The 14,065-nt window shown below is 38.8% G+C and overlaps 1 protein-coding gene across 5 annotated transcripts in view; it reads right to left on the bottom strand.

Moving 5' to 3' along the window:
• ppp2r5eb (protein phosphatase 2, regulatory subunit B', epsilon isoform b) overlaps positions 1–13,089 on the bottom strand; it is a 53,932-nt gene extending 40,843 nt beyond the window's left edge. For 2 of the 5 annotated variants that reach the window (XM_074661263.1, XM_074661264.1), the window contains exon 1: positions 12,547–13,089. In XM_074661263.1, coding sequence (XP_074517364.1) covers positions 12,547–12,575 — 29 coding nt within the window. In that variant the 5' untranslated portion in view covers positions 12,576–13,089. Of the gene's footprint in view, positions 1–3,667; positions 3,818–12,546 lie in introns of those variants that run through there. The other 3 variants (XM_074661267.1, XM_074661266.1, XM_074661262.1) reach the window with 2 other exon arrangements.
• Between the last annotated feature and the right edge of the window lie 976 nt (positions 13,090–14,065).

Genomic DNA, 14,065 nt, shown 5'->3' with positions numbered 1-14,065 from the left:
ATGAGGCGCTGCAGGCCGTAGTCTGTGCCGGCTGCATCTCTAATGCTCCGTCAAAGTCACACACAGGCAGTCGTACAGTACGTCCACCGGGCCTCGTATATAACAGAGTGGACGGACAAGGAGACGAGAGGCTCCGTCCGGGACACACTGGGCCTTCAGGACAAACACACATACGTCATCCCGCTGCTGCTGCTGCTCAGGATATGGACGGCAGTTAGCAGACAGAGGAAGCCTTTTACAAGCTATCTGAAGGCTGCACAGCTGACCGTCCATCATCATGTACAGTACTGCAGTTTTAAAAGTGATTAATGACTGCAGAGTAGCATCGCGTCCATCTGTGGTTACAGACCGCCAGGGATGCGATACGACTGTAAGCGGAGGAGGAGGATAATAATCAAGACTGATCGTTTACATTTCAAATTCTTCCTGTTTTCAGGCTAGTTTGTGCAGATTTACATCAGCATCAGCTTTTTTCTCAAACATCAGAATACCTGAATTTATTAAAACACGCTGCTGATTAATTGCTTCGACACAAACATATGATTATAAATTAAATATCTTTGCATAGTTGAATAAGACAACCTCTTAGAACAGGTCCCCTTTGGGCTCCAGGAATCTCTTATCTGTTTTATCATATAAACTATATAAACCGCTATTCTGTCTTTCAGAGGTTGTAACATACTGGTATCATATGAAACTAGAAAACCTAAGGAATCCATTGGTACCAACTATATCATGTTAGCTTGTTGGGGAGAACTATAAATAACACTCCAAATTTATGCTAAAGTTTGGCGAGGAAAAACCGGCATGGCCATTTTCAAAGGGATCCCCTTGACCTCTGACCTCAAGATATGTGAATGAAAACTCTGAGATGAGCAGAGTGGAAACTGTATCTTATTAGATAAAACAGATATTGACAAACTACATCATTTGCAGTTGAAAAAAGGTAATAAATCGCAATATATTGCATACAATGGTATCGTGGGGCCTCTGGTGATTCTCACCCCTAATGAACATGTCTCAAAAATATAACCGAGTCGTAATTACATACATTATCTTTCACTAGAGCTCAGTAGATAATACTACCACACCCTACAGACACAGACTCACATATGACAAAACAAATTACATGTAGATGATGACAAGAGAGTCATCTGTCAACACGGCTCACTGTATTCTCCTTCATAACCACCACACAGCTGCTAATCATCCGTCTGAATGAACGCCTTCTGCTGGGCATCACCAGGGTGGGAAAACACCTCCAGCTGAACACTGATCGGTCTCATCGGTGGCTGTTAACTCGCCAATAATCTGTAAATAATCCTGCTGGGTGGTAAAAAAAACACAAAGCTGTGGCTGAATATGTAAACAAAAAATTCAAATTGACATCCCTAGTTCACCGTTTTTGCCTTTCAAACTTTGGCACACACACGACTATTCAAATGTCATACAAAGTGGGTCCCAACAGAATCTCAAACTTCAGTGAGTACACAACAAAAACCTGCAAACCGACACCTCAACACCTGTTCTCCGTGTGGGCTGCTGAGCCTCGCAAAGACCAGACAAAGCAGGTCAGAGCCTCTGAAAATCACCTTCACTCTGAGATTATCTCCAGCTAATGGCTTATAGTGGAACAGCTCGGACATAAACACCCTTTGTGACAGTTTTTATTCTTGTGAATAGTTAAATTCACAATGTCAGGAGTCGTGAAGTTTCTCTCAGTCAAGAGGGGAGTTTTCTGGCGCCGTTCTTTCTAATCCAAACTAGGGCTGCACAATTATTCGAGTATTAATCGTGATCAAGATTTTGGCTTCCCACAATTAAAAGATATTGTATTTTATTATCAGATATTATCAGATGTTTTGGCTTCACTTTTGAGGTGACGCAACAAAAGTGTTTCCCAGGCCATCGCGTGCAAAAACTTTTGTTGCGGCTGCAGTCCAGAGTAGAAGTGTGTAGACTGAATTTAAGTGAAGAACCTTATTTTAGTCTTATTTTGATGAAAGAATTGTACATTAGCAGGAATGTAGCACAACATGGAAGTGAAAGCAACACTCTGTTTATATAAAAGTGCAATGTCCCTAAAATATATGAATAATCGTGATCTCAATACTGATCAAAATAATCTTGATTATCATTTTGGCCATTATTGTGCAGCCCTAATCCAACCAGAGGGTGTAAGAATAGACAGCGTGACACAGAAACAATTAGTTTGTTAATTAATTAGTTGACGGACAGAAAATTTAACTATTTAAACATTTGCTTTAGTCATTTTTTGAGAAAAAACACCATCAATCAATGAGAGGATTTGCTGCTTTTCTCTATTTTATATCAGTGTAAACTGAATATCTTTGGGTTTTGGACATAATAAGATATTTAAAGCTGTTACCTTGGACATAACTTTCTCCATTTTGTGACATTTTGTAGACAAAACAATTCATCAATTTAACAGGAAAATGATCAGCAGCTAGTTGCAGCTCTAGTGTCGTATGCTTTTGGGCTATAGAAATATAATTACTTTAGATTAAGCAAGCCAAAATTTAGCGTAAGTTTGGAGCGTTATTTATCCTCCTTCGCGACGAGCTAACATGAACCATGGGGACCATGGGAACCAATGAATCCATTGGTACCAACCATGATGGTTGGTACCAATGGATTCATTAGGTTTTATAGTTTCATATGATACCTGTTTTAGACATTATTTTGAGAAAAAAACACCATCAATTGTGTGGTTGAAGCTTCTCCGATGTGACGATTTGATGCTTTTCTCCGTTTTATATCATTGTAAACTGAATATCTTTGGGTTTTGGACATAAGACATTTAAAGATGTCACCTTGGACATCATTTTCTCTATTTTGTGCCATTTTATAGACACGGTAATTTAACTAATTAACAGGTAAATGATCAGCAGCTATTTGCTCATTAAGTAGGTAGTTGTATACAGGCCAAAGGGGCTTTTGAATCAGTTATTTTTCATGTGAAAGAAGGTTATTTTAAAGCTTGTTTCATACATTTTCACGATTGAATTTATACTCATTCAAGATATGAATGAAGGGCTGAATGACTTTAAGAGTGAAGACGGTTCAGTTATTTTTTTCTACGGAAGATGTCAAAAAACAACAACAAAACATCGGTATCTTTATAAGCCCATCATTTTGCATTCGGTGCATCCCTATCGATTAGTCGACTCATCGGTTGTTTTGGTCTTAGTCAGCAGTTAGTTGCAGCTCTAGTGTCGTATGCTGTGCACACATACATCCACACTTTAAAGCCCTTTGAGTTTGTGATTTTGGGGCGGTATAAATATAATGACTTTTGACCAAGCAAGCAGTTTTTGAACGACTACCCTCACACACACACACACACACTCTGCATCCTAATACAACTTTAAATCTCTGCGAGGATGACTTAACACAGCCAGTCAGCTTCACTCAGCTCTGATCAAACACACTCCGTCTGCTGCATTTCAGGATGCATCGGTGAAGCCGTACATCTCCATCAGTGAGACGACTACTCTCAGTTTCTGCCTGCTTCATCACCAATGGCAACAATGAATATCTGAAGAGCTGTCAATGCTTTTATCCTTTACGCCACCTGGTGAATGCCACCAGTGGAAAACAATCATTCTCAGAAAAGAATCCTTAAAATGTCCAAACTCAAGCTTACCTGTGCAAAGGGGCACTAGAATCGCCATGTACAACCATCAGTCCCTCCCTATCTGTCTCTGTCTCTCTGTCTCTCTCTGACTAGCCGGCTAATGGCGAAAAACACTCCAGTGCCACCACAACACACGAGGGAGAGCGAGACTACGGCGGCTGGACAGGCGTATGGCAACCGAAGCACCAAAGCCATTCCCCTCCCATGCCTCTTACATAAGAGCCCAGATGACATCCAAACAGGCTCGGGGAGGGTGGGATTAAAGAACAAGGAGGAAGGAGAGAGGAGGAGGAGGAGGAGGGGGCACCGCGAACAACGGGGAGAGCAACAGAAAGGGAGGAAGAGGAGGGAGGGAGAGAGCTGCCGTTCGACAGGAAGTCAACAAATAGACATCGGCGAGGCAGAGCTGAAGTGAGGGAATAAACACGTACAGGAACACACACGGGAGATAAAACGGAGGCTGGCAGGAGGGAAGCTCAAGGATCTCATCGCCCCCCCCCCCCCCCCCTGGGCTGCAAAAACCAAACAAACTTTAGGTATGAATCAGTTTCTTTACTTCTAAACTCATGTGGGACACAAATTGAATAATGATGAACAAGCAGGTAGAGGCATTCACTCCTGATTTCACTCAACTTGAACAGTGAAATCAGTTCAGAATATGCTAACTTTAACTCCATGGAGACAATATTTAAGCTACAGCACGACATTTATGATAATATACATCATCTACTGAGAGACACTTTGAGGACTTGTGGCGCTTTTAAATGTCTAGTTTTGTCTAACCAAGAGTCCATAACTAGGGCTGTGTGCTCATAATTGTTTTGGAAATAAGTCATTCAGCATGAAAAAAGTATTAAAAAAACGACTAATTGACGAGATCAAAACAGCCAATTAGTGGACTAATCTACTAAGGGGGCCGTCCGACCCAAAACCCAAAGACATCACGTTTATTTGCAGACGGGAGCTTCAAAACATCATTTATAATGAACACAAGAAACTCAAAGAAATGTTCTTAAAATAATATATGACGTTAAAGGCTTGCATCTTTGTGAGCATGTGCATAATAAGGAGGTTTGATTTGACCACTGATATTATTGTTATTGTGAATTACTCTACAGCAGTGATTCTCAAAGTGGGGTCTTTGGACCCCACTTATCTCCAGATGGGGACCATTTGCTCCAATAAAACAAGCACTTTGTGTCAATTACTCTCACCCACGTTAGCTTAGGGCCAATAGAAACTCTGATATGATTGTGACATCACATCATGAATCCGTCACTTCACTCAGGGCACAACGAACCGTTCCTGCTGCTTAGCTTAGCTTATCAGCCAGCTAGCTAGCTGGCGAGCACGGAGCACTATATGAGTCAGTCCACATCATCAAGTGGCGCTAAGACTAAACTAGCTAAAGTGAGAAAATATGACGACAGAGACCAAAATGCGTCTTAAGGTGCCGGCAAATGAAGCCATGAAGCCGCACAAGCTAAAACGGCATCTGATTACAAAGCACCCTGAATATCAGGGGAAACAGAGCGCTGTTAACATGATTCAAATGGAAATGTGTTTCTGACGGATTTCGGCTGAAACGTTTTAGAATACAAATAGTTCCAATGGTATCTAAGAGTACAAATGGTAGTAAACATTATGCTTAATCGGTGTTACAGTTATGAGGGAGTCTTTGGAAAATGTCCCCTTTGACGGGTCACTGGCCCCAAGACGTTTGAGAACCCCTGCTCCACAGAGACTATTGTCTTGATTAAAGAAGCTAGAAAATGTGCCGGAGCCATTGGTGACGTCTTCAAATGTCAGGTTTTGTCCGTGTAACAGTTTGAAACCCAACGATATTCAGTTTGTTACCACTGAGGACTAAGAAAAACTGAAAATATTCTAATTTGGGCAGAGTTTCAGCTCTCCAAACTGTGCACACACACTTAACAAATTAATATTCAATAACTGTATAAATGACCGTAGAGCCATGTATAAAGTTGAAAGCCGTTAGTGACACCAGCAGCCAGAACCGAGAGTTTTATGCCTATCGTAGCAACAAATTATCTATGCACCACAAAGAGGGCAGGTTATTTTACATATCAATTTCCTAGAGTTACAGATAAATGAATAAGTGGTCCCAGCACTAATTATATCCGTATGAATCCCAGATGTACCACTTCAAATCCTTCTACTACTCACATCTTCCTCGGAAAGTCTCCTGTTGCCATTCTTGACTGAATGCTGCGATCTGACAGCGCGTCTAAATTGGTATGATTCATTCATGGGACAATTACACTGTTCACACAGCCAAGAACAAATGAACTCAGCAACTTTCAAATACACACACACACACACACACACACACACACACACACACACACACACACACACACACACACATATATATATAAAGGCACGCAGAGCTGATAAGAAGGAGGCAGTTACTACACCGGTGTCATCATAAACACAGGAGACTTTGGATGTTAAGCTATCTCAGCAGCGGCGGGACCTGCCCTCAACATGGCGTGACATTCAAAAACCTTGAAGATGAGCCGGCGTGACGGCACCAAAACTAGGAGTATGCCTACACAAACACACACACACACACACACACACACACACACTGGCACTGCAAATACCATCACATGTGATGCACAACACCACACCTGGCCTCTGGCATGCACCCGTCATTCACACAATGATTGACAGGACAGAGGCTCAGGTGAAAATACTATGTATGTACTACTGCACTACATCTCATAGGCAAATATTGTACTTTTACTTCACTATATTTGATCATTTAGTTACTTTGCAGATTTAGATTCATAATACAAAATATAATCAACACATAAAAATATGATGCATTATAAGTTTAGGGGGAAAATCCACAAGCTAGCATTAGGGCTGGGCAATATGGCCCAAATCTTCTATCACGATATAGATCATTTCATATTTCTAACAATATATATAACGATATAGCATGTTTTTAAGGTAATTCAAATATATATTAAATTAACAACAACAATAATAATAGAAATAATCTTGCTAGTGCTCTTAGGTGCAAAAAATTAAAAACATTTCAAGAATAGAGTTGAAAAATTTTGAGAAACACATTTCCAGAATAAAGTCATAAATATATGAGAAAAAAGTCAGAATATTTTAAGATTATACGGTGTAATATTTGATGAGGTATATTATGTCATGTTTTTCTCAAAATATTAAATTTTTTGTGTATATTTTGAACGTAATTGTTGAATTATTAATCTCAAATTTATGACCTTTTCCTCATAACATTTTGGGCTGAAAGATATGGCCAAAATCTGCTATCACGATATAGGTCATTTCATATCTCTAATAATATATATCACGATATAGCATGTTTTCGGGTAATTCAATTATATATTGAATTAACAACAACAACAACAATAATAATAATAATAATAATAATAATAATAATAATAATAATAATAACAATAACAACAACAACAATAAGCTTTCTAGTGCTGTTAGGTGCAAAAAATTATATTTTCAAGAACAGAGTTGAAATATTTTGGGAAAAAAGGTTGTAATATTTCCAGAATAAAGTCATAAATCTACGAGAAAAAAGTCAAAATATTTTAAGATTATACGGTGTAATATTTGATGAGAATATGATTTTATGACTGACAGGTATATTATATCATGTTGCTCAGCCCTAGCTAGTAGTATATAAAGTAGTTAAAATTAGCTCCGCATTTATCAGCTACAGCATTAAAGTAAACATTAATGCATAATCCGATGATGCATTATTCTGTAATGGGACATTCTGCATGATGGGTAATGTTAGTACTTTGAGTATATTTTGATACCAATACTTAATAAAATTTTGTATGCAGGACTTTTACAGACGTAGGCAAAGTTGTTGGTAACGTTCCGTTAAAGAGAGAAAAACCCACAATGGTCACTGAAATAACTTGAAACTGACAAAAGTAATAATAAATAAAAATTCACTGAAAATTAACTAATGAAAATCAGATATTGCTTTTGAATTGTGGTTCAACAGAATCATTTTAAAAAACAAACTAATGAAACTGGCCTGGACAAAAATGATGGTACCCTTAACTTAATATTTTGTTGCACAACCTTTCGAGGCAATCACTGCAAACAAGTGATTTCTGTAACTCTCAATGAGACTTCTGCACCTGTCGACAGGTATGTTGGCCCACTCCTCGTGAGCAAACTGCTCCAGCTGTCTCAGGTTTGAAGGGTGCCTTCTCCAGACTGCATGTTTCAGCTCCTTCCACAGATGTTCAATAGGATTTAGATCCGGGCTCATAGAAGGCCACTTCAGAATAGGCCAATGTTTTGTTCCTAGCCATTCTTGGGTGTTTTTAGCTGTGTTTTGGGTCATTATCCTGTTTGAGGACCCATGACCTGCAACTGAGACCAAGCTTTCTGACACTGGGCAGCACATTTCGCTCCAGAATGCCTTGATAGTCTTCAGATTTCATTGCACCCTGCACAGATTCAAGACACCCTGTGCCAGATGCAGCAAAGCAGCCCCATAACATAACCGAGCCTCCTCCATGTTTCACATTAGGTACAGTGTTCTTTTCTTTGGATGCTTCATCTCTTCGTCTGTGAACATAGAGCTGATGTGACTTGCCAAAAAGCTCCAGTTTTGTCTCATCTGTCCAAAGGACATTCTCCCAGAAGCTTTGTGGCTTGTCAATATGCATTTTGGCAAATTCCAGTCTCGCTTTTTTATGATTTGGTGTCCTCCTCGGTTGTCTTCCATTAAGTCCACTTTGGCTCAAACAGCGACGGATGGTGCGATCTGACACTGATGTACCTTGACCTTGGAGTTCACCTCTAATCTCTTTGGAAGTTGTTCTGGGCTCTTTGGTTACCATTCGTATTATCCGTCTCTTCGATTTGTCATCAATTTTCCTCTTGCGGCCACATCCAGGGAGGTTGGCTACAGTCCCATGGACCTTAAACTTCTGAATAATATGTGCAGCTGTAGTCACAGGAACATCAGGCTGCTTGGAGATGGTCTTATAGCCTTTACCTTTAACATGAAGGTCTATAATGTTCTTTCTGATCTCCTGAGACAACTCTCTCCTTAGCTTTCTGTGGTCCATGTTCAGTGTGGTACACACCATGATGCCAAACAGCACAGTGACTACTTTTCACCCTTTAAATAGGCAGACTGACTGATTACAAGTTTGAAGATACCTGTGATGCTATTTACAGGACACACCTTAGTTTAACATGTCCCTATGGTCACATTATTTTACATCTTTTCTAGGGGTACCATCATTTTTGTCCAGGCCAGTTTCATTAGTTTGTTTTTTAAAATGATTCTGTTGAACCACAATTCAAAAACAATATCTGATTTTCATTAGTTCATTTTCAGTAAATTTGTATTTATTATTACTTTTGTCAGTTTCAAGTTATTTCAGTGACCATTGTGGGTTTTTCTCTCTTTAACGGAAGGGTACCAACAACTTTGCCTACGTCTGTACATGTAAAAGAGTATTTCTACACTAGTTTTGCAGCCCTTAGTGACGCTTTTAAATGTCTTGTTTTGTCCAACCAACAGCCCAGAACTCAAAGATATTAAGTTTATTTGCAGAGGGAAGCTGCAAAACATAATTTATAATGACTAAACACAAGAAACTAAAATAAATAATCTTAATATATGAAGTTAAAGACAGTATCGCAAATTTGTGGCCATGTGCATAATAAGGAGGACAGGTTTGATTTGACACTTATATTATTCGAGCAGCACTAAAAGATTATTGTTATTATCAATTACTCTACAGAGATTATTTTCTTGATTGAAGAAGCTAAATATTTTGCCAGAGCCTTTGGTGACGTCTTCAACTGTCATGTTTTGTCCACCTGACAGTTTGAAACCCAACGACGTTCCGTTTGTTACCACTGAGGACTAAGAAAAACAGAAAATATTCTAATTTGAGCAGGATTTTTTTGGTCAATCTACTAATCACCTAATTACTACTACTACTATTTTTTCTTAATTAAAAGGCATGAGTACTTCTTCCACCACTGGTCATCACCCCTCATCTTTATCTTTCTGTATCCTTCACTCATCACCATGTTTCTACCTATCATCATCCATATCATTACAGTAACCCTCTCTCATCATCACCACCATGTTTCTACCTCTTAACATCCATGTCACTACAGTAACCCTCTCTCATCATCACCACCATGTTTCTACCTCTCATCATCCATGTCACTACAGTGTCATTAGCGGTGATGATCTCTGTCTGACTGGTTGTGCACACTCCACACAACAATGTTGGCATGTACAAGAAAACATGACAGACCGGTGGCATATTTAGAGTTTGTCAGACACAGTATCTTAGTGCAAAGCCAGTCAAAGTTCATATCGGATTATCGCCACACACATTGGACAGTTGGCTTCACTTGACAGGACAGCTAAACTTGTCTCAGGCCAGATTCACTGGGGTTTTTGTTTTTTTTCAACCCACGAGGATTATAAACATCAGCATTTTACTTTTAAGCAAACCTGCCCAATGCTTTTCCTGACAGCAGCTCTGCCCTGGAAAGATCAGCCACTAAGCCACCACAACATAATAAAGATTATATCCATCTACAGTGTAATTTGATGTTACTTATTTACTGTTATCACATAGAGCAGCAAAGTAGGCCATCAAGCTGCACATAAGGTCAAAATCAAGCCGTTTAGGAGAGCTGGCGTTAGCTTGGCCATGTTGGCCAACTATATTCATTTTTAACAGTTTCTTGTAATTTTTATATCTGGTATGTTTTTTTATACTCTGTATGACTTACTTGTGTCTTTTTACTAATATGTTTGCACTATCGAACTGTGATGCTGGAAACTTGAATTTCCCTCGGGATCAATAAAGTTACTATCTATCTAAAACCAAGGCTTATAGGTGTGGATGTTACATGGAGAATCAAACAACATCAAACAAACAATAAGACTAGAAATAATAAATAAACAGTTTATAAAATAGTAGTAATAGCTGATGATATGTACTTTTACTTAAGTAACATTTAGAATTTCTCCAGTATTTTTCTAGAAAGGCTGCAAAATTTGAACAAACTTTTTATTTAAGAACAATTTTTGTTTACTCATAATATACGTTTGCCTAATTTGGGACATTTTTTTGCATTTCAGATTTCTTGGAACAGCAGCAGCAGCACAATATTGCTGCTGCTGCTGCTGCCAAGCCCAACATGGCCAAGCTAATGCCAGCTAATGTCTGTTTCTAATATGCCTAAATGCTTCAAAACTATTACTATAATAGGCCAGGGGTGTGCATGTAGGGGCTTGAAGGGTGGCTCAGTTGTGGCTGCAAATGTATACTTTTTTTTTTGTATTAATGCTAAAAATGTATATTATGATTAACAAAAATGTTCTTAAATAAAAAGTTTATGTTCAAATGTTGCAGCCTTGCTAGAAAAAGACTGGAGAGAAAAAACAATAATATACTATATTATAATGTAGCCTAATGTGGGAAATTTTTTGCATTTCAGATTTCTTGGAATGGCAGCAGCTACTATATATATGTATTTCAACAATGTGAAATGCATTTGTTGAATGTGAAATACATTTGTCTGAATGTGAAATACATTTGTCTGTGCAATATATCCTCGATGCAATATACACCTCAAGTGCAACTACCTTTGTTTATTACATCTACCCTACCTATTTTACAAGCAAATTCATAATTTTTGTTTTATTATTATTGCTAAAAATGTATATTATGATTATGATGACAAAAATGTTCTTAAATAAAAAGTTTATGTTTTGCAACATATTTTGCAGCCTTGCTAGAAAAATACTGGGGGGAAAAAACAATAATATGCTATACTATAATGTAGGGTGAATTAGCCTAATGTGGGACATTTTTTTTCCATTTCAGATTTCTTGGAATAGCAGCAGCAGCACAATAATATTCAAAACTTGACTGCAGCGAGATAACCAGCTAGCTATTGTTGCAGCCTACTTTTGATTTTAATTATTAGTAGTAGTATTATTGATGCATTTAGTTTGCAATTAGTCATAAAGGTATCATTAAAGAAAAAACTAAGTATCAAAAGGAAGCTGCACATTCCTACATTTTCTCTAAAAAAAAAGAAGCTGCTTTTGTTCATACTGTAAACAAATTTTGCAGCTTTGCTAGAAAAAGACTGTAGAAAAAACAATAATATACTATATTAAATGTACCATACAGCGGTGGAATGTAACTAAATACATTTACTCAATTACTACACTTACAGTGGTGGAAGAAATACTCACTTTACATAAGTAAAAGTACATATCAGCAAAATGTTTTTTAAAAAATTGATATTTTTGTTTATAAATAAAAAGAAAGAAAGAAAACGAAACGTTTCTATGCTCCAATTTTGCAGCCTTGCTAGAAAAAGACTGGAGACAAAAAACAACAATATACTATATTATAATGTAGGGTGAATTAGCCCTAATGTGGGACATTTTTTGCATTTCAGATTTCTTGGAATGGCAGCTATTATATAAATGTATTTCAACAATGTGAAATACATTTGTCTGTGCAATATACACCTCAAGTGCAACTACCTTTGTTTATATTTATTTTGACATCTACCCTACCTATTTTACAAGTGCAATTACTTCTTATAGCAGCAGCAGCAGCAGAATAATCACAACTTGACAGCAGCTTGATAACCTCACCAACGTTAGCATAGCTAGCAACCAAAGCTAGCTAGCTGCGGTGCTATCGCGGGTTAGCTCCAGTTGTAGCTCTTTAGCTTAGCTTTAGCATTAGCTTAGCTTTCTTGCAAACACACAAGATATGAAAACATTGATATTGATTAGAATCAAACCCTAAAAACACATTATTGTTCTAATAAAACAAGGTTACCTGGGCGGACTGGGGCGATCACCCATCATCCCAGAGAGCAGAGGTAAATACAGGCAGGAGGCAGCGGAGCTAACTGATGCTAACTGATGCTAACTGACACCGACACCGACACCGACCTGGTCCCGAACCACCGACCTGTTAGCTCCCCAAGCAGCACTACTTTACCTTGATCCTCTGTGGGTCGCAACGGAGACGGCGGTTGGAGGAGTTATATCCTACTGTGTGTGTTTTGTGGGTATCTATCTGAGGCTAACCGTGAGGCTACCTCCAGAACAACCAGCAGCAGAATGTGGCCTGAAAACAGCCAAAACCCACGATGGAATAATCCTCTAAACTCCCATTAAATAACAAAACAGCTAATATAAAACGATTAGATTCACGCAATTACATTCCTGGTTACTAATCCAACTGCTTGTCTTGTCCCTAAACCCCCTGGATATTTAGATATTTAGGCGTTTTATTCCTTAAAGCTCGTTTATATGATTCTCGGGGCTGTTTCTTTTTGCAGCCTATTGTCAACACTGCTGGGTGGCTGAGACAGCACAGTAGCATGCTGGACGAGGGGGCGGGGTTAAAGCGAGACGTACGACGGCGATTGGCTAGCCGGACAAATGTTGAGCGCTGTGATTGGACGAGAGGAGGTGTCAATCATAGAGTCTGAATCTGTCAGGTTAGGTGGAGGAGAAGGGACAAGGCAGAAAGTAGTGATGGGAATTCCGGCTCTTTTTAGGGAGTTGGATCATTTGGCTCAGGTCACCAAAGAAGAGTCGGTTCTTTCAGCTCCCAAACGGCTCTTCATTTTCATCACTTCCGCCTTTTATAATTCAATAATAATAATATATTTTATTTGTATAGAGCTTTTCTAAAAACTCAAAGACACTTTACATAGATAAGAAGATCATAAAACAAGGACATCATAAAAAAGACCTTCCAACAGAATAATCCTCTCAAACTCCCATTACATAACAAAACACAGCTAATATAAAACAATAAGATTAACGCAATTAAATTCCTGTTTACTGATCCAACTGCTTGTCTTGTCCCTAAACCCCCTGGATGTCTGGATATTTAGCTGTTTTATTCTTTAAAGCTCGTTTATGTGATTCTCGGGGCTGTTTCTTTTTGCAGCCTATTGTCAAAACTGCTGGGTGGCTGAGACAGCAGAGCAGCGTGCTGGACGCGGGGGCGGTGTTAAAGCGAGACGTACGACGGCGATTGGCTGCCTTGGAGCAGTGTCGAGCGCTGTGATTGGATGAGAGGAGGTGTCAATCATAGAGTCTGAATCTGTCAGGTTAGGTGGAGGAGAAGGAACAAGGAAAGAGATATCGGGGCAGAAAGTAGTGATGGGAATTATGGCTCTTTTTAGGGAGTTGGATCATTTGGCTCAGCTCACCAAAGAAGAGTCGGCTCTTTCAGCTCCCAACAACTCTTCATTTTACCACTTCTGCCTTTTAGACTAAGCTACTGGAGTTACCCTGCACTATACTAATCTTTAACAGTCTCTTCTGCACTTTTTAAT

Source organism: Sebastes fasciatus, chromosome 15 (genome assembly GCF_043250625.1).
Source record: "Sebastes fasciatus isolate fSebFas1 chromosome 15, fSebFas1.pri, whole genome shotgun sequence".
Lineage (NCBI taxonomy): Eukaryota > Metazoa > Chordata > Actinopteri > Perciformes > Sebastidae > Sebastes > Sebastes fasciatus.
This window is presented reverse-complemented; position numbering and strand designations above follow the sequence as displayed.